The 21,692-nt window shown below is 41.2% G+C and overlaps 1 protein-coding gene across 1 annotated transcript in view; it reads left to right on the top strand.

Annotated features, from left to right (window-relative positions):
- tbc1d16 (TBC1 domain family, member 16) overlaps positions 1 to 21,692 on the top strand; it is a 100,848-nt gene that overhangs the window by 46,318 nt on the left and 32,838 nt on the right. Inside the window, exons 8-11 of the mRNA XM_078225595.1 lie at positions 5,581 to 5,729; positions 16,542 to 16,676; positions 18,543 to 18,729; positions 19,955 to 20,134. Of these exons, the coding sequence (XP_078081721.1) occupies positions 5,581 to 5,729; positions 16,542 to 16,676; positions 18,543 to 18,729; positions 19,955 to 20,134 (651 nt within the window). The remainder of the gene's footprint in view (positions 1 to 5,580; positions 5,730 to 16,541; positions 16,677 to 18,542; positions 18,730 to 19,954; positions 20,135 to 21,692) is intronic.

Here is a 21,692-nt window from a genome sequence, read left to right as displayed (position 1 = left end):
TGAACTTCCTAACTCACAGACCACAATCAGTAAGGATAGACAACACCCCCTCCACAATCATCCTCAACACAGGTGCCCCACAAGGCTATGTTCTCAGCCCCCTACTATACTCCTTGTGCACCTATGACTGTGTGGCCAAATTCCCCTCCAATTCAATTTTCAAGTTTGCTGACGACACCACCATAATGGGTTGGATCTCAAACAATGATGAGACAGAGTACAGGAATGAGATAGAGAATCTGGTGAACTGGTGCGGCAACAATAATCTCTCCCTCAATGTCAACAAAACAAAGGAAATTCTCATCGACTTCAGGAAGCGTAAAGGAGAACATGCCCCTGTCTACATCAATGGGGACGAAGTAGAAAGGGTCGAGAGCTTCAGGTTTTTAGATGTCCAGATCACCAACAACCTGTCCTAGTCCCCCCATGCCGACACTATAGTTAGGAAAGCCCACCAATGCCTCTGCTTTCTCGGAAGACTAAGGAAATTTGGCATGTCAGCTACGACTTTCACCAACTTTTACAGATGCACCATAGAAAGCATTCTTTCTGGTTGTATCACGAGAATGGCTCCTGCTCTGCCCAAGACCGAAAGGAACTACAAAAGGTTGTGAATGTAGCCCAATCCATCACGCAAACCAGTCTCCCATCCATTGACTCTGTCTACAGTTCCTGCTGCTTCGGCAAAGCAGCCAGCATAATTAAGGACCCCACGCACCCCGGACATTCTCTCTTCCACCTTCTTCCTTCGGGAAAAAGATACAAAAGTCTGAGGTCATGTACCAACTGACTCAAGAACAGCTTCTTCCCTGCTACTGTCAGACTTTTGAATGGACTTACCTTGCATTAAGTTGATCTTTCTCTACAACCTAGCTATGACTGTAACACTACATTCTGCACTCTCTCGTTTCCTTCTCTATGAACAGTATGTTTTGTCTGTATAGCGCGCAAGAAACAATACTTTTCACTGTATGTTAATACATGTGACAATAATAAATCAAATCAAAGAACAAGCTACCCATCTACCTTATTGCATTTGTGCACTCACCTTTTCTTTTCTTCTCTTGTCTCACCACCGCTTGCATTCTTGCATGTTCCTGCTCAGTTCTTCCTCCTACATGTTTTCTCCTGTTTACATTTCATCTTCTATAGGAAATACAAAATCTATAATGTAAGTGACTTAGGGAAGAAACTAAGTGCTCTATTCAGATTTAGCAGATAGCCCACAGTTGAGAATTCTTGTACTGGTAATATGCTGGAATATAGAATAGAAGTTTGATTGGAAAGCTAAATCTATACACTAGCAAAACTGGTAATGGAATGTATCCGTTCTAATATGTTGGCTGCATGCAGAAGTTACTCATAAGTGATTCTTATCTACTTGTGCCTGAATTCAGCTTCTTGAAATAAAGGAAATGCTAATATTCTTATTCTACTTGCCTTTTTTGTTCAAGAACGTCCTTCTGGGCTGCTTGACGATTTGTAATTGAGAATTGCCCAAATAAGGTTTCATATTTACTGTCAAAACAAAACAAACCTTTCATTTCCCCAAATAGACCTTCAATTGGGGAATAATAGAACAAGCAGCAGTGTAGCATGTTTAGCACGTCGTGTCCACGGGCTGGAAGATTTTTGAAACTTAGCCACAAGCTATGTTCCTCCAGGCAACTAGCTGCTGATCTTGGCTTTGTCATTGGACACGGCACTGAAATGAGGTGCCTTGTTGAAAGGAAGCAGGAAAATTTGGCTGTGCCTTGTATCACAATCTAGCTCTTGTATATCATACCAGCTGGCCACAAATGAGCATTGGCAGGGAGACCATGGAGAAGTCTGCAGTTTTCTACCCATCCTCTCACCCGGATTCTGCTGAAGCAAATATTGAGAAGTGCAGGATATTTTTTGTGAAGAATTAAATTATATATATATTTGTCCTGCATTAATTTGCTGTCTGCCATTTGTCGTCTTGGTGCCCTTTGAATGACTGCTGGAGGTAAGCAGTGATGTACTTGGCTACAATACATTTAGTCTTATTACGGTTAACCCAGTATTTATGCAACTTTATAATGAAACTTATACTTCATAGATCCAAGTATTACCCGTTGCAAGACTTAACTTTGGAAATGATGCTGAATTGAACTCAGAACACTTCGGAGCTTTTGACACTCTGTGTGTCAACTTTTTCTCATCATCATGCCTCATGTTCACATTTAACATGGCATTTGCCTATATAAACTGTTTCATTGTCAAGGCTATACCAGCTATTCATTTCCTCCAGTTCAGCATTAATCTTCTCCCTGCTGGTACACAATTCCCAGCTCTTGTTGTGGAAATGTAATTCCAATGTGCACCCTTTCACTGCTGGTATCCCTGCAGCACATCTCTATTCTTGTGCTCAGCTCTGCAGCTAGAGATGGTTCTGTAGCACCTGTTCCTATCTATGTAGCGTTCCCACCTCCCACTGCACAATTAATCAACCATGTTGCTGCGGATCATGCTGCAGAAGAATGATTATTTTTTTATGAAAAGTTGTTCATTTTTTTTAATCGAATGGCCTGACTTGGAGCAGGATAAAGTAGAATTTAATTACTGTATATCCAATAGATTCTGAGATCTACGTTTTTTATATAACAAAATGTATTTATTGATATTGATCCATTTTGAATTTCACCTTTTTTTTTAATTTTAAAAATAATTTGTATTAGCCTATTTAAAGCGCTAGTAGGCCTCCGTAGAGAATTCTTTTTGATCAGTCAGCCCTGGTGTTGTCCCATATGGCACAGTTGCTGGTCGCTGCCTTGCTTCATCAGCATGTGATGGCTATGGTGATAATTGGGTTTGGGAAAGCACTAATTTTCCACAACAAGACCTGGGAGTTCTACACCAGCAGGGAGAAGATTAATGCTGAACCTGAGGAGATGGATGGCCTGTGGAGTCTTGACAATGACACAGTGATGCATCTAGTCGCAGCTGAGGTCCCAGGCAACACTGGCAAAATTCTGGTATGTATCATTGCTGGAGAGTAACATATGGATTTGAAGAGATTCCTAAACATAAGTAATTAAGGCCAAAAATACTCTGACAGAGCAATTCATTTTGTAATTTAAAAAAAGAATTAAATCAACCTTGCCTCTGTCAGGTGAACCACAAGAGTGGTGAAACTCTGTAGCATTAAGTTTAATAGATCTCAGCACAGAATCTAGGCTGAATCTTAAGTCCAGTACTGAGGAAGTGATGCACTGTCTTTTGGATAAGATGTTGAACTGTCTGATAAGGTGAACAATAAATCTAATGACACACTTCACACACGGCAGAGCAGAATAGTTCTCCTGAAGCCTTGGCAACATTTATCTCTCTTCCAGCAATGTATTTATTTCAGCAGTTCTGTCTAAAACTTTGGAGAGAGAAACAGTGTTTGGACTGCTGAACATTCATCAGAACTCTGATGATGGGTGACCAACTTGAAATGTTAACTCTGGGACATGCCTCACGGTGGCAAATATGGTAGGCTGGCCCACTTAATCACAAGAGAAGCTTCGCCACTCTCCAGCAGCAAGTAAAACCTCCCTTGATTATGGCAGGGGGTCGAAAGGGTTGACATGGGATTCCCAGCCCCTAATCGCAGGATCTCTATTAAGCTCATAAATGAGACAATTGACACCCATTGTATTTAAGTCCACTGAAATTTAGTGATGGCCCAGGAATTAAACGGGAGTCACGCAGCTTTCAAATGGCCTTGGAATGCCACTCAATAAACCCTGTTGATCTTCCAGATCGGTGGGGGGGGGGACCCAGCATCGGGAATGGGAAGTGCACCGACTTCCCTGCCCCACTCCCGTGTGACCCTCATCTTGCCTTCACTCACCTCTGGACTGGGGTCCCACGATGATCCTGGACCTCTGGTTGGTGCTTTGCTGCCCACTGCCACCACTGACGTACATGGGAATGAGGAACTGGAGGCCTCTGATTGGCCAGCAGCTTTTGGCAGACTTCCAGCACCGGAGACCTTAATGGGAAAGGCTCAACGGTGGCCACTTGATTCCGTTGGGTTTTTGCCACGGAACTGACAGGAGCCTTCCGCCGGTCCTTTAACCAGTGATCGAGACACCATTCAACGAACGGAGTTGCGGGGTGCTATTTTACGACCTTGCTTGGACGAGGCTCATAAATTCCCACCCAAGGCCAACAGAGAATTCTGTTCTGCGAGCCTCACCTGCCCCGATTCGGTGCAGGCAAGGTGATAAAATTCCAGCAGCGGTCTCTGTTTCACTCCCTACATATGTTGACAGACCTGCTAAATACTAGCAATTTCCTTTTATTTCAGACTTCTAATTATCATTATTTGTTGTTGTCTCAGTGCGATGGTGAAATTTTCCAGTGTGCCTCGATGTTATGTTTGCCTACTTAAGAGAGACTACATTTCAGAGGTGATGCCTGTGAAGCCCTTTGAAAATGGCCTGAGGACATGAAGATGTTATATAAAAGCATAATATGCACTGTTATGTAGACAAATCCAACAGCCACTTTTCACCCCGAGGCCCTACAAATGGAAGTAGGATGAAGGATGAGTTGATCAGCTTTTTGAGGTGTTGGTTGTTGGAAGAATGTTTGTTAGGACAAAGGAAGAGTTCTGTGTTCTTCGTCAAAGTAGTTTTGTGGGACCTTTGGCCTCCACCTGAAGAAGCAGATTTTAAATAAATCCTGGGTCATATTGTTATGATGCACTGGGGCATTCTAAGTTTCATTAACAAGCACTTACATATTCCTCCAGGGACTCTATTTTAACTATATCACTTCTTTCAAAGAAGCATATTGACTTGTGAATGGCAGAGATTTGTTCAGACTAAATGGTTCAATTAACTCCTTGCAAATTACATCTAAACCACTTTATTGTGCTGTGTAATACTTAATTTGTATTGCATACATATGTATGCAATTCTGTTATTAAATAAAAGCAAAATACTACAAATGCTGGCAGTCTGAAATAAAACAAATTGCCAGAAGCACTTAGCAGGTCTCACAGCATCTGTTGAGAGAGAAACTTGATTTCAAGTTAAATTTGAAGAGTTTTTCCAGCACTTTATATTTCTATTTCTATTTTTAAATAAATCTGACAAATCATGTTACGAAATATGATGGTGACATTGTACGTATTATGTGATAGCAATTTTACTGTTCAAACTGTAGAACGTTAACCTCCATTCACACTACTTCTGTTCATGCACATTCTAAAATTGCAGGTACTAGTTCATGGGAGTTGAAAATTTGTTTGTCAGAATTTCACTTTTTTGTGAACATGGGAACAATGAGAGACCCTGTATTGTAAGAATTCGCATTAACCAAAATTTGTAACAGCTTGGATAGAACTCACTTCCACAGGTTTCATTTCAAGAAACTTTGATTCACTTTTCTTCAGTTAAAGCCCTAAAAGCTTGTATAGACTCCAAGAAAGCTTAATATAAGCACCCATTTACCTGTTTTATGTTTACATTTTCTCTATGATGTTACTATTGGGAAAGGAACTACTTTGGCTAGAGTGTAGTTCAAATAAAAATTATGATGATTTCTACATTTTATTCAAAGGCAATATTTTTTGGAGGTATTGATCCTACGATTCGTGGAGAAGTCTGGCCATTTCTGTTGGGGTTTTATAGCTGTGAATCAACATCAGAAGAAAGGGAAGCTCTGCGGATTCAGAAACGTGTAGAATATGAAGAAATTCAGCAAAAAAGGTAATTTATAACTTGATGTACGGCTAGCCAGCACTGGCTTCTTGGGCCTTTCTTCACAACACAGGAATTATTTGCTGTTGACTGTTTGCTCGATTATCAGCTGAGAAATGACCTGAGATTGGCAAACCCTAAAGCGTTCTGTGCAGTACTGCACGAGAGCTGCACTGTTGCCTTTTCGACTAAGTCATTAAACCAAGAGCACACCTCCTCTCTCAATTTTTTTTCTTCATTGATTGGATGGGTGGACATCGCTGCCGTGGCTAAGATTTATTGCCCATCCCTAATTGTGCTTGAGAGTGCAATGGTGAGCCACTGTCCCAGAACACTACGTTTCATGTGGATTTATTTCTTATAGCAGTTTTAGAAACATAGAAGGTAGGAGCAGAAGGAGGCCATTTGTCCCTTCGAGCTTACTCGGCCATTCATTAAGATCATGGCTGATCATCCAACTCAATTGCCTAATCCTGCTTTCTCCCCATAACCTTTGCTTCCATTCACCCCAAGTGCTATATCCAGCCACCTCTTGAATGCATTCAATGTTTTGGCATCAACTACTTCCTGTGGTAATGAATTCCACAGGCACACCACTCTTTGGGTGAAGAAATGTCTCCTCACCTCTGTCCTAAATGGTCTATCCTGAATACTCAGACTGTTTTTATTGCAACTGAGTGACATGCTAGGCTTTTTCAGAGAGCAATTAAGAACCGTCCACATTACTATGGCTTTGGTGTCACATACAAATCAGACTTGACAAGACTGGTGGGTTTTTTTAACTTAAGGATATACTTTTTTTCCTTCATGGGATGTGAGTGTTGCTGGCTAGGCCAGTATTTATTGCCTGTACCTAATTGCCCTTGAGAAGATGGTGATGAGCTGCCTTCCTGAACCACTGCAGTCCATGTGATGTAGGTACACCCACAGTGCAGTTAAGCAGGGAGTTCCTAGATTTTGACCCAGTGGCAGTGAAGGAACAGTGATATATTTCCCAAGTCAGATGGTGTATGACTTTGATAGGAAATTAGTAGATGTAAAAGGTACCATGAGACATTTCAAAGAAGAAAATGGGAGTTCTCTTTCGTTGCCTGGCAATTATTTATTCCCCAATCGTATCACAAAAACAGATTATCTGGATGTTATCACACTGTTGTTTGTGGGAACTTGCTGTGCACAAATTGGCTGCTGTGTTTCCGACATTGCAACAGTGACTGCACTACACATGAATCGCAGAAAGTCAGGTACAGCATGTAAAAAAAAAGCCAAAGGGAATGTTGGCATTTATTGCAAAAGGACTGGAGTATGAAAGTAGAGAAGTATTGTTACAATTGTATAGGGTATTGATGAGACCACATCTGGAGTATTGTGTCCAGTGTTGGTCGTCTTATTTGAGGAAGGATGTGGTGGCATTGGAGGCAGTTCAGAGGAGGTTCACTAGATTGATTCCGGGGATGTAAGGGTTGACATATGAGGAGAGATTAAACAGTTTGGGCTAATGTTCACTGGAGTTTAGAAGGATGAGAGGGAATCTGATCGAGGTACATGACATAACATTTTAAAAGGGATTGATAAAGTAAATGTAGACCAAATGTTTCCTTTTGTGGGGCAATCCCGAACAAGAGGTCACAGGTATAGGTTGAGAGACAGTAGATTTAAAACTGAGATGAGGAGGAACTGTTTCTCGCAGAAGTTGTGGAACTCGCTGCCCCATAGTGAGATGGAGTCTGAATAATTTCAAGAAGAAGATAGATATATTTCTAATTTTAAAAAAGCGATATGGGGAACAGCTGGGGAGGTGGATTTGAGACCAGGGAGAGATCGACCATGATCTGATTGAATAGCAGAGCAGGCTCGAAGGGCTGAATTTTCCTACTACTTCTCCTAATTCCTGTGTTCCTATGTTCAAAATTATTTCATTGACTGTAAGCACTTTGAGATGTCCTGAAAGGTGCCATATACAAATGCAAGTCTTTTTTCTTTTAATACTCAGACAAAAAGAACTGTACATTTGGGACAGTCTGCATGCATAACACACTGTGACCAAGATCCTGGCAGAAAGGATAAATAGAATTGTAGAAAGGGAATTGAGCTTGAAAAGGAAATGAGGGTTCAGGTGGACATAACAGTAACCTAAAGATAATAAAAAAGGGTGATATACAGTGGATTAGCAACCAAATGGGGAACTGGAGGAAGTAATTAGAAGAGATAACAAAAACATAGTGGCAAATAATGCAGGATTATGAGTTAAATATTGCAGGCTAGATTAAAAGATAAAAACACAAAGGGCCTAATTTTACCACCCCACCTACCACGGGAATTGAAGCGGCACGGTAGCACAGTGGTTAGCACTGCTGCTTCACAGCTCCAGGGTCCCGGGTTCGATTCCCGGCTCGGGTCACTGTCTGTGTGGAGTTTGCACATTCTCCTCGTGTCTGCGTGGGTTTCCTCCGGGTGCTCCGGTTTCCTCCCACAGTCCAAAGATGTGCGGGTTAGGTTGATTGGCCAGGTTAAAAATTGCCCCTGAGATGCGTAGGTTAGTGGGATTAGCGGGTAAATATGTGGGGGTAGGGCCTGGGTGGGATTGTGGTCGGTGCAGACTCGATGGGCCGAATGGCCTCCTTCTGCACTGTAGGGTTTCTATGATTTCTATGAGAGGGGCAGACCATGGAAAGGTCCATTGACCCCAGGCGAGATTTTCCGGTTTTGGGGCGAGGGAGGCCATAAAGTCCAGCCCAAAGGGTGGTGGGCTGGCACTGTTAATCAGAAATAATAATAAGAAGAAAAAATAATTAAAAAGGAGATGCAAACAGTATCACAGAACTGTTAAGGTGCAGAAGGAGACCATTCAGCACATCATGTGTGTACCAGCTCACGGAATGAGCAATTTGCCTATTGCCATTCCCCCTGCCTTCTCCCGGTAACCCTGTACATTCTTCTTTTTCAGACAGCAGTCTAGGGCCCTTTTGAATGTCTTGATTTAATCTACCTCTACCATACTCTCAGGGAGTTCATTCCAAAACCTTAAGCACTCGCTGCATGAAAAAGATTTTCCCCATATCGCTTCTGTATCTATTGCCAATTACTTCAAATCTGTGCCCTCTCATTCTCAATCCTTTCACAAGTGGGAACAGTTTCTTCCTATCTACTCTGTCCAGGCTCTTCATGATTGAGGATAACTCTATTCTCTCAGCCTTCTCTTCTCCATGTAAAACAGTCCCAACTTTTCCAATCTGTTTTTATAACTGAAGTTCCTTATTCCTGGAACTATTCTCCATCAACAGAATACATATCAATTGAAATAATGGATAAGACAAGGTGACAGATTGCCAAATAATGGTAAGGCAATGGGAGGTATGAACCCTTGCATCCCTCAGTGTAAAAGAAAAAGTGCCAGCAAAGTTGTTAAATGTGCAAAATTATAATGGCATAGTTGGTACTCTGAAACTTGAGGGTAACCAACAGGGTATCTCCTTAGCCAATCAGCTTTAAACACTGGGCAATAAGCATAGAAAGCATTGAGAAGCAGGTGAATTTGTGACATAGATTCGGGTATTAAAAAAAGAGTTAAGTTAGGAGGGAGAGAAAAGAAGGCACAGAAATGAAAAGTAGTACATTTTTAAAAGAAAAATATTATTTTTTTAACATTTCCCTGAAAAATTCAGAACCTAAAGGAATAAGACTTCACTTATGTAATAATTAGGTTACAATGATTTAAAAAAAATGGATGGCAGTCATTAACAATGATCACATTATTAAAAAGGTACTTCCACTCCTATTAAGAACTCTTAATATCAAAGGCGGGTTTAGCTCATATTGCCAGCAGTATGAAACAGGCTGATAGTGATTAACTTGCGTGGAAATGAGCATTTGGAATGTTATAATTTATTACAAGTTCTTTTTGCACTACTTGCTTAGACAAATTTCACCTTCAAGTTCTTTAAGAAGGTCAGGGAATGGGTGGCTTATTTGTTGGTGAGGACTCAGGTTCACAATACAAGTAATCTTTTGTTCCATACCTTTTTTTTCGCAGCTAGCTATAGTAAATATCTTTGGAACTGCCTGGTTGTCACTAAATCTTCTTTCTACAGTATTTATCTTCCTGTTATTCAATACAGCCTTTTGGAGTTTCAAAAAATAAGTGTGCCACAGTGTGGTAGAGAGTAGGTCTTTCATCTGTTGTTAATTTGAAATACTGCCTCTGTAGACCATTGTGCAGAATAATTTCTAAAGGAAAATGAAAAGTATGTCAACACAAGTTACTCTTAAACCTCTCAGTCATGACAGGAATCAAGAATGTCTATCGCTAGGAATGATTAAATTAAAAAGCAGGAGAGCAAAAATTATTTTAAAGTAGGGAAAATGCAAACGGTAAGTACTGTTGTAACTGTGGCATTAAAGAACGCGGCAGTTTGAACAAAGGTTTCCAAGTGTACCTTTGAACATGTACGTACCAAGTGTTTTCTCAGAAATATGGAATTTATAATGGGGAACAAAGAAATGACTGACTAGCTAAATACATACTTTGGTTCTGTCTTCATAAAAGAGGACACAAATAACATAGCAGGAATGCTGGGGAACACAGGGTTTATTGCGAGGGAGAAACTAAAAGAAATCAGTGTTAGTAAAGAACTGGTATTGGGGAAATTGATGGGATTGAAGGCCAACAAATCCCCAGAGCCCAATAATCTATATCTCAGAGTACTAAAGAAAGTGGCCCTAGAAACGATGGATGCATTGATGATCACCTTCCAATATTCTATAGACTCTGAACAGTTTCTACAGATTGGGAGGTAGCTAATGTAACCACACCAGTTAAAAAGGGAGGTAGAGAGAAAACAGGGAATTATAGACCAGTTAGCCTGATGTTGGTAGTGGGATAAATTCTGGAGTTCATTATCAAAGATTTTATAGCAGAGCACTTGGTAAACAATGGTAGAATTGAACAGATTCTGCATGGATTTACGAAAGGAAAATTGTGCTTGGCAAGTCATCTGGAATTCTTTGAGGATGTAACTAGTAGAGTTGATGAGGGAGAGCCAGTGGATGTGGTTTATTTGAAAAAGTCTCACACAAGAGATTAGCGTGTAAAATTGAAGTGCATGGGAATGGGGTTTTTGTATTGCGATGGATAGAAAACTGGCTGGCAGACAGGAAACAAAGAGCAGGAATAAACAGGTCTTTTTCTAAATGGCAGGCAGTGACTAGTGGGGCACATAAGGGATTGGTGCTAGAACCCAGCTATTCACATTATATATTAATGATTTAGATAAGGGAACTAAATGTAATATTTCCAAATTTGCAGATGACACAAAGCTGGGTGGGAGGGTGAGCTGTGGGGAGGATGCAAAGATGTTTTGGCATGATTTGGACAAGATGAGTGAGTGGGTAAATGTATGACAGATGCAGTATAATGTGGATAAATATGAGGTTATCCACTTCGTAGCAAAAACAGGAAGGCAAATTATTATCTGAATGGCCATAAATTAAGAGAGGAAATGTGCAACGAGAAGTGGGTTACACCTTACATCAGTCTCTGAAGGTAAGCATGCAGGTGCAGCAGCAGTAAAGAAGGCAAATGGTATGTTGGCCTTCATAGTGAGAAAATCTGAGTACAAGAGCAGGGATGTCTTCCTGCAATTATACAGGCCTTGGTAAGGCCACACCTGGAATATTGTGTGCAGTTTTGGCTCTTTATCTGAGGAAGGACATTCTTGCAACAGAGGGAATGCAATGAAGGTTTACCAGACTGATTCCTGGGTTGATAGAACTAATGTATGAGGAGAGATTGTGTCAGTGAGGATTATATTTGCTGGAGTTCAAAAGAATGGGTGGGATCTCATAGAAACCTGCAAAATTCTAACAGGGCTAAACAGATCAATGCAGGAAAGATGTTCCTGATGATGGGTGTGTCCAGACCAGAGATCATAATCTAAGGATATGGGGTAAACCTTTTAGGACTGAGCTGAGGAGAAATTGCTTCACCCCGAATGGTAAGCTGTGGAATTCACTACCACAGAAAGCAGTTGAGGTCAAAACATTGCAGAAGAAGTTGTTAGATGTAGCTCTTGGGTGCGAAAGGGACCAAAGGATATGGGAGGAAGGGGGTTTAAGTAGGAGATCAGCCATGTTCACAGTGAATGGCATAGCAAGATCAAAGGGCCAAATGGCCGACTCCTATTTTCTATGTTTCTGAACATTTTGTTAGTGATCTTCATAGAACCATAGAATCCCTACAATGCAGAAGGAGGCCATTTGGCCCATTGACCCTGCACCAACAACAATCCCACTCTGGCCTTATCCCCGTAACCCCACATCTTTATCGTACTAATCACCCTGACACTAAGGGGTAATTTAGCATCGCCAATCAACCTAACCTGCACATCTTTGGACTGTGGAAGGAAACCCATGCAGACACAGGGAGAACATGCAAACTCCACACAGTCACGCAAGGCCGGAATTGAACCCGGGTTCCTGGCCCTGTGAGGCAGCAGTGCTAACCACTATACCACCGTGCCGTTTTATTAAAATATCGAACTGAGGAAATGCCAAGAACTGCAGAACCCTTGCCTTGTTTATCTGAAATCATATTTTCCATTATAAATAAAAAATAAAGTCAAAGCTTAAAACAACACTGAAAGGAAATGTTGTTATATTTCATAAAATATTTCAGGATAGTTCTCCTGGGTTCAATTATGACTTGCTATAAAGGAGCAATTTTGCTTTTCAACATTTGTGTTCATTAGCTACGCCACTATCAACATTGTGTCAAAAATATAATTTATATTTTTTGACTTCTCGATATATGTTGGAAATTACTGGCATTTATTTTTCACATTTTAGTTCAAGAAGTGCAATCATAATTGTGATAGGTTCACTCAACATCTGTTGCTACACTAGATGTCTAGCGGGTCCGGGCTTCAGGGTTGCTTTGGGTCCGCTGCTGTAAGTATTCAGAGTCTGTAGTTTTGGCATAGAACATTGGGTTTGATTGAACCTTTGATTATTGTTTCAGTTTACAGTGACATTTTCAACTTTAAGGGAAAGCTAACAAATAAATGTATTGATTATGATAATGCATGCAAGAGCAAACCTGTAAAGGTACAGAAAATAGAAGGGCTGTGCCAACAGTCATACTGCAGTGTTCTCTTCAGAATTTTGGAAAAATGTAATTGTGGTCATGCAAAATTTCCATTCCACGTTGACTTACAATACCCCAGCAGTGCAATTATAGATCATGTCCATGGTTTGGGTGTTGAGCGTTTTGGGGTTCAACTCCTTAAGAATGTTGAAGCAATCGACAGGTCATTCACTGGGGTGCTGTCTAGGAAGTGTGTAAGTAAAAGATTTAGAAAATGTGGGACTGTTATCGATAGAACAGTGAAAAGTGCAAGATGAGAAACTGAAAGTTATGAAGCTGTGGAATTCACCAAAAAGCTAATGGTTAAAGGAGAGGCAATGTAAAGATTTAAGAATAGATTAAATGGGGGTTAAAAGGATATGGATTCAGGATAGGCACATGGATTAGCGACCCTGCTTGTGTGAGGGATAAACATCATCATTGGTTGGGGCTGAATAATCTGTTTCTGTGATGTAATTTTAATGTGGTCCTGTGAACTTGGATATTTGAAAAGAGCATTTTGAACAATATTTGGTAAATAATTGGTGATTATAGCTCTGTTAATCTTGGTGAGAGAAATTTGAGATGACACATTAAGGGTTATTGCACAAGCATGTTATGCTATTTTTATTACCTTTTTAAATGTGTTTCATCCCCAATAATGTAAGGTACTAATATGGTAAATATGTCTGGTGACAATCCTTGGCGTAACCTTGGCCAGAACATTCAAGGTGGTGGTTAATTTGATTACAGAACTTGCTGTAACTTTAGAAAGTGTGGATGTAATGGAAGTTGTGGAAGGGTAAAATAAATCAACTTTCTTAGTCGTTAAGTACAGGAGGAGATGTGGACTGGGTACAATGGCGCTGAGAAGGGATAAGTTCTGTGTGAAATAACTTCAATGTGGAGATGCCGGCATTGGACTGGGGTAAACGCGGTGGGAAGTCTCACAACACCAGGTTGGGGTCCAGCAGGTTTGTTTGGTGGCGCGGGCCGCTGGCTTTCGGGGCGCTGCTCCTTCGTCGGGTGGGTGGGAGTTCTGTTCACGGGCGGGGCGTGTGGAGACACAAACTCGATTTGCAGAGTGGTGGTTGGAATGCGGGTCTTTACAGGTAATCAAGTCTTAAAGGGGTTCTTGGGTTCATGTCACACTATTTGTAACCCCCAAGACTTGCCTGGGCTTGCAAAATCTCTCTAACCGTCCTGGCTGGAGACAATACACATCTCTTTAACCTGTGCTTAACCCTCTCTTCACTCACATTGTCTGTACCTTTGAGGCTTGATTGCCTGTGAAGACTCACATTCCAGCCATTGTTTTGTGGATTGTGTTTGTGTCTTTGTGTGCCCTGTTTGTGAGCAGGTTCTCCCACTTGCCTGGTGGGGGAGCGGCGCTCCGGGGGCTGGTGGCTTGTGCTGCCAGGTAGACCTGTTGGACTTTGGCCTGGTGTTGTGAGACTTCTTACTGTGAAATATCTTCCGTATTGGAGGAGTATCCTTCTATATCTGTGTGAAAGGTCCAACAGATGTGAAGGGGAGAGATTGGTGTCAATTATATAATAAAAATAGCATTAGGAGGCAGTTTACCAAAATGATAATGATTGGAAATCAGAAAATGCTGAAAATACTCAGCAGATCAGGCAGCATCTGTGGCGAGAGGAACAGTGTTAATGTTTCAAGTTGATGATCTTGTTGTTTTGAGTGATTTAAATGAATTGTGTTGCTTGGGTGTGATGGACGGTTTTTCCAAGACATTGGAATGGCAGATGTGATGTGCAGTGCTAGATTTAATAGTCAAGGAAGAATTAAATATCAAATCTTGCAAAGTTTACTAAAAACATTGTTACTATGTATGTTACTGGTCACTTCAGTGGCACAAAGCAGTTAGATTTGTGAGAAGGAATAGCAAAATGAACTTAAAAGGGGTGTTACAGGCTAATAGGGTGGAGGAAGTAGATGTTCGGAGGGAGGATGTACTGGCAGTTTTGAATAAACTGAAGGTCGATAAGTCCCCTGGGCCTGATGAAATATATCCTAGGATTCTTTGGGAGGCAAGGGATGAGATTGCAGAGCCTTTGGCTTTGATCTTTGGGTCCTCACTGTCCACGGGGATGGTGCCAGAGGACTGGAGAATGGCGAATGTTGTTCCTCTGTTTAAGAAAGGGAATAGAAATGACCCTGGTAATTATAGGCCGGTTAGTCTTACTTCGGTGGTTGGTAAGTTGATGGAAAAGGTCCTTGGGGATGGGATTTACGACCATTTAGAAAGATGCGGATTAATCCAGGATAGTCAGCACGGATTCGTGAAGGACAAGTCGTGCCTCACAAATTTGATAGAATTTTTTGAGGAGGTAACTAAGTGTGTTGATGAAGGTAGGGCAGTTGATGTCATATACGTGGATTTTAGTAAGGCGTTTCATAAGGTCCCCCATGGTCGGCTTATGATGAAAGTAAGGAGGTGTGGGATAGAGGGAAAGTTGGCCGATTGGATAGGTAACTGGCTATCTGATCGAAGACAGAGGGTGGTGGTGGATGGAAAATTTTCGGACTGGAGGCTGGTTGCTGGCGGAGTGCCACAGGGATCAGTGCTTGGTCCTCTGCTATTTGTGATTTTTATTAATGACCTAGAGGAGGGGGCTGAAGGGTGGATCAGTAACTTTGCTGATGACACCAAGATTGGTGGAGTAGTGGATGAGGTGGAGGGCTGTTGTAGACTGCAAAGAGACATAGATAGGATGCAAAACTGGGCTGAAAAATGGCAGATGGAGTTTAACCCTGATAAGTGTGAGGTGATTAATTTTGGTAGGACAAATTTAAATGTGGATTACAGGGTCAAAGGTAGGGTTCTGACGACTGTGGAGGAACAGAGCGATCTTGGGGTCCATATCCACAGATCTCTGAATGTTGCCACTCAAGTGGATAGAGCTGTGAAGGCGGCCTATAGTGTGTTAGCTTTTATTAACAGGGGGTTGGAGTTTAAGAGCCGTGGGGTTATGCTGCAACTGTACAGGACCTTGGTGAGACCACATTTGGAATATTGTGTGCAGTTCTGGTCACCTCACTATAAGAAGGATGTGGAAGCACTGGAAAGAGCGCAAAGGAGATTTACCAGGATGCTGCCTGGTTTGGAGGGTAGGTCTTATGAGGAAAGGTTGAGGGAGCCAGGGCTGTTCTCTCTGGAGCAGAGGAGGTTGAGGGGAGACTTAATAGAGGTTTATAAAATGATGAAGGGGATAGATAGAGTGAACGTTCAAAGACTATTTCCTCGGGTGGATGGAGCTATTACGAGGGGGCATAACTATAGGGTTCATGGTGGGAGATATAGGAAGGATGTCCGAGGTAGGTTCTTTACTCAGAGAGTGGTTGGGGTGTGGAATGGACTGCCTGCAGTGATAGTGGGGTCAGACACTTTAGGAACTTTCAAGCGGTTGTTGGGTAGGCACATGGAGCACACCAAGGATGATAGGGAGTGGGATAGCTTGATCTTGGTTTCAGATAAAGCTCGGCACAACATCGTGGGCCGAAGGGCCTGTTCTGTGCTGCACTGTTCTATGTTCTATGTAGATCTGAAGTAAGGAAAAGGTAACAACAGATCCTTCTCCAGCTTGTTGCCGGATGGCTGTGTAAAAGCAGCAATACAGAAATAAAGGAGACAAGCTGTTTGAATTACAGGAATTGAGGCTTGAATTATTTCCCTTCCGCAGATTGTCTATGACTGCAGAGGAACAAGAAGATTTTTGGCGAAAAGTTCAATTTACTGTTGATAAAGACGTGGTTCGGACTGATCGATCCAAACTGTTCTTCAAAGGGGAAGACAACCCCAATGTGGAAGCTATGAGGTAAGGCTGTTGTGAGTGACAATGTACATTTAGTAGTTTTGAAGGTAACTTTACAAAGTGACACCATGACACTCAAATTTGCAAGTACCCAGCGAGCAATAGTCGGAACAACAGAATGCTTTCAATTTTACGATGTCTGTTATTTAGCAGAGGATGGGCGGCGCGGTAGCATAGTGGTTAGCACTGCTGCTTCACAGCTCCAGGGACCTGGGTTCGATTCCCAGCTTGGGTCACTGTCTGTGTGGAGTTTGCACATTCTCCTCGTGTCTGCGTGGGTTTCCTCCGGGTGCTCCAGTTTCCTCCCACAGTCCAAAGATGTGCGGGTTAGGTTGATTGGCCATGCTAAACATTGCCCCTTAGTGTCCTGAGATGCATAGGTTAGAGGGATTAGCGGGCAAATGTGTAGGGGTATGGGGGTAGGGCCTGGGTGGGATTGTGGTCAGTGCAGACTCGATGGGGCGGATGGCCTCTTTCTGCACTGTAGGGTTTCTATGATTCTATGATTGAATTTTGCATTAAATTCAAATTTGACGCAACTAATGTCAATGCTATCTACGTAACATTGACTGTGTTTTAGAGGAATTTATTCTATATTGTGACACATCTGAAAAATTTGATAAACCAAACCAATGCAAGTCATCCCTTTTTATCTCAGATACTCCACATGATCGATGGCCTGGCAATTAGTGACATTTCACTGATTCATAGGAATGTCCAATATCTAGCTTTGAGGAGACTGTGGAAAATGTCACAAAGACTACAGGAAATGGGTTGAGTCATGCAGGGCTACATTGAAATTATGCAGATGGCCTCGATCTTTTTAAAAATAATGACTTATTGTTACATGTTCAGGTTCTTGTTTTAAATATTGTTTCGGGTATAGAGAGGTTCCATTCACTTCCATCAGCAGCCGGAGCATTTTATATTGGAGGGCATGGCTGTTTTGCCCAATCTCTAATTAAAGCGTAACCCAGCAGCGTAAATGGATATTCATGACTTTTGCACATGTTCTTCAATCTTTCCAAAGGTAGAATGAGCAAATACTTACCGAGACAAGGCCAGATAAGAATCATTAAGCTGCTTTATTTCACAGCACTGGAACATAGAGGCAAACATTATGATTGGATTCCTTATTTCAAACATATTTGTATTTTCATAATACAAATAATTAATAAACTATGCCTTAAACAGTAAATCATCTTGTTCGACTTAAAGTAATTTCTAACTATTCCTGCAATAACCTTCTCACAGCCTTCACTGTTTGATTTCTTTGCTGTCTTAGCTTTCATACACCTATCTGACTTCACAGCCTTTGCTGGTCCTGATTAACTGACCTCTCAGTATGTGGGTCTCTTTTGTTTCTGTCTCTTCCTTAATTGGGGCTTGGTTCCTGAATTCTGCACCTATTTGGGGTTGACCAGAATGCTGCCAATCATGACTATTATTGCACTACCCCCACACATTAAACCAGCTCCATGCAAACCCCCAGGAACGACCAATCCAACTCACGACATGTAATAAAAACAGGAAATGGTGGAAACACTCAGCAGGTCTGGTAGCATCTGTGAAGAGGGAATCAGAGTTTTAACATTTTGAGTCCACCGACTGTTACAGAGCTTTCATGGCATGCATATATTTGGGAGCACCTGTGTTTATTTAACAACCCACCTGTTTTGCATCAGTAATAGTTTCCATGTCTGACTACATGATCTCCAGATACCTGGGGCTTGCGGTCTTTTTCTCTAACTTGTGAAAATTCACAATACTTAAACATAATTGAATCCCAAATCCTTTACGTGAATAAAAAAAATGATCAAAATTCTGAAAATGTAGCACTTATGCAAATTTATTTTAATATCTTTACAGGAAGATTTTGCTGAACTATGCAGTTTATAGCCCTGAGATAGGATATTCCCAGGGAATGTCTGATTTGGTGGCTCCAATCTTGTCAGAGGTCAGGGATGAATCCGATACATTTTGGTGTTTTGTCGGACTAATGCAGAATACAATCTTCATCAGCTCACCACGGGATGATGATATGGAAAGACAACTGGTAGGTCCTAAATCAGCTGGAGAAAAATATTCTTTGAGTGACAATGAAAATGATTGAAGGGAGCTAAACTAGTTTCTGAAGAATTTTTAAATTCTAATATGACTCTTCAAATTTCAGGTAATACAAATACTCGTAGCAAGATTAGCTGCTGTCTTGAAAGTCCTTTACAATGTAGGATACTTGGGGACATATCACGTCTCATGAAGTACAGTACGGATTTCATTTAGTATTTTCTTAATTTCTCTCAGTTTTTATGATTTCTGATGAGAACTGCAATTAATTTTGGATACTTATAGCAGAACCAGGGGTCATAGTCCAAGGATTAAATACACGAATAGGATGGGAATAGAGGGTTATGGCCCCCAGAGGGCTCGGGGTTTTAGTTCAGACGGGCAGCATGGTCGGTGCAGGCTTGGAGGGCCGAAGGGTCTGTTCCTGTGCTGTAATTTTCTTTGTTCTTGATATGGGGTAAACTCTTTAGGACTGAGACGAGGAGCAATCTCTTCACCCAGAGAGTGGTAAGACTGTGGAATTCGCTACCATAGAAACCTGGTGAAGCCAAAGCTTTGTATGTTTCCAAGATGTAGTTAGATATAGCCCTTGGGGTGAAGGGAATCAAAGGATATGGGGGAAAGCGGGATCAGGCTATTGAGTTGGATGATCAGCCATGGTCATAATGAATGGTGGAGCAGGCTCAAAGGGCCAAATAGCCTATTCCTCTTCCTATTTCCTATGTTTCTATAACACTTAAATAACTGAATGGATCTTGTCACTGAAATTTAGCTTTATAGTTTCATGTATATGGTTTAGAAAGAATCGGGATTTCAATGATTAGGAATAAATCATTCCCATTTCTAGTTATTCCAGTGTTGGCATTGGTGTTCTGAATCCTTCATACAGTGTAAACAAAGGTAATTTAGAGCACCAGTAACTCTACTGCATCATGCATTATAAACGAGGCATGATTTATTAGGTTGTCTATTATATATATGACAGTTTTTTAAAATAACACTTTTTCTTAAATTATATGTATGCACTCTTCTTTGACCTCAATTTTTTTAATCATGGCAAATCTCCCTGTTTAAGAACATTGTACAGTTCATTTATACATTATGTATATATTAATTTAATATGCATGCTGTACAGTTCATTTGTACATGTACAATACATGTTTAATATGCATGTAGATATTTTTAAAAATGCAGTGTTTGTGTTTTTTTAAAAGCTGTACCTGAGAGAGTTACTGAGATTGATGCACCCCCGTTTTTACCAGCATTTGGTATCCCTGGGTGAGGATGGACTCCAGATGCTGTTCTGCCATCGGTGGATTCTGCTCTGCTTTAAACGCGAGTTTCCTGAAGCAGAGGCACTTCGCATTTGGGAGGCATGTTGGGCTCATTACCAGGTTAGCTTTGCTCTTATGGGCATTTAAGTCAAGTAGGTTGGTTAAATGCTGACTGTGAGAGTAACTAACCTATAATAGTTTTATTTTTAAACCCAAGGCATTTGAGCATAGTTTGTACCGATGATTGAATTGGACTCTTTCAGTTTGGTATTTACACAGCATCATTATGAGTGTTCCAGATATAATTATAATCTTTTGCTTTTACATGTAAAATCATAGTTAGAATCCTCCACATATATATGAGGGGATCATTAAAGTTAAAGTTTATTTATTAGTCACAAGTAAGGCTTACATTAACACTGTAATGAAATTACTGTGAAATTCCCTGAGTCGCCACACTCCGGCGCCTGTTTGGGTCAATGCAGCTAACCAGCATGTCTTTCAGACTGATATATATAGGTCAGGGAGATAATTAGCCATCATTTCTGATCTGTGCAGAAAGACACTATCCAGAAGTATTCCATGTTGTCCTACCCAGGAGTCCATTCCATGTGTTGATAAAGCCTGAGTGAAGAAAGATGTCTTGACATCAGACCTATACTTACCTAGATTGAACCAGGGCCCTACTACCCTACAGTAATAATTTAATTTGTAATCTTCTCAATCCATCCGTCCCACATAGTTTACAATACCCCGGGGCCACCTTTCGGACACCTTTTTGAGATTGAAAAGCCCAAGTTTCTTCATTCTCCTGAATCCTGCAGTTGGAGCTTGGTATCTATCACATACTTCTTTTCTGTGCTTTTTTAAGCTTAAATCTCTGAACAAAATTGGATGTAGTAATCAAGATGTCACCTAACCAGAACTTTGTTACAGCTCAACCTGCACCAAATTGTAACGTTCTGCCTGTATAGTTCAGCATTCTAATTGCTTCGTTGGCTATTGTGCTGCAATAACGCTTGCTTCATAGTTGTACTAGTTGCTTAAAGGACAAATTCATGTTTACAATGCTGTTGCTGTTTCTATAAACTATACTCTGGAATCATTGGATTGGTGGGTAGAAAATATAACACAATTGTTCAAGAAAGGGGGGAAAAGTTTTAAGGGAATATTAGGGGGGGCTTCTTCACACAGAGAGTGGTGGGAGTTTGGAATGAGCTGCCAGATGAGGTGGTGAATGCGGGCTCACTTTTAACATTTAAGAAAAACTTGGACAGGTACATGGATGAGAGGGATGTGGAGGGATATGGTGCAGGTCAGTGGGACTAGGCACAAAAATGGTTCGGCACAGGCAAGAAGGGCCAAAAGGCCTGTTTCTGTGCTGTAATGTTCTATGGTTCTAAAGGGAGAGAGGAAAAGGGGAACTACAGGGCAGTTAGCTTGACATCAGTCATCGGGGAAATGCTGGAATCCATTATTAAGGAAATGGTAACACAGCCATTAAAAAATCCTGATATGGTTAGGCACAGCCAACATGATCTAATGAGGCATTTTTCAAACACTCTTCCCTATTAGAATTTTTTGAGGATTTCAGTATATTTGGATTTTCAAAGGGCATTCAATTAAGTGCCATGCAAAACATTGCACAAGGTAAGAGCTCACGGGGTTACAAGTAGTT

This window comes from Mustelus asterias, chromosome 12 (genome assembly GCF_964213995.1).
Source record: "Mustelus asterias chromosome 12, sMusAst1.hap1.1, whole genome shotgun sequence".
Lineage (NCBI taxonomy): Eukaryota > Metazoa > Chordata > Chondrichthyes > Carcharhiniformes > Triakidae > Mustelus > Mustelus asterias.
This window is presented reverse-complemented; position numbering and strand designations above follow the sequence as displayed.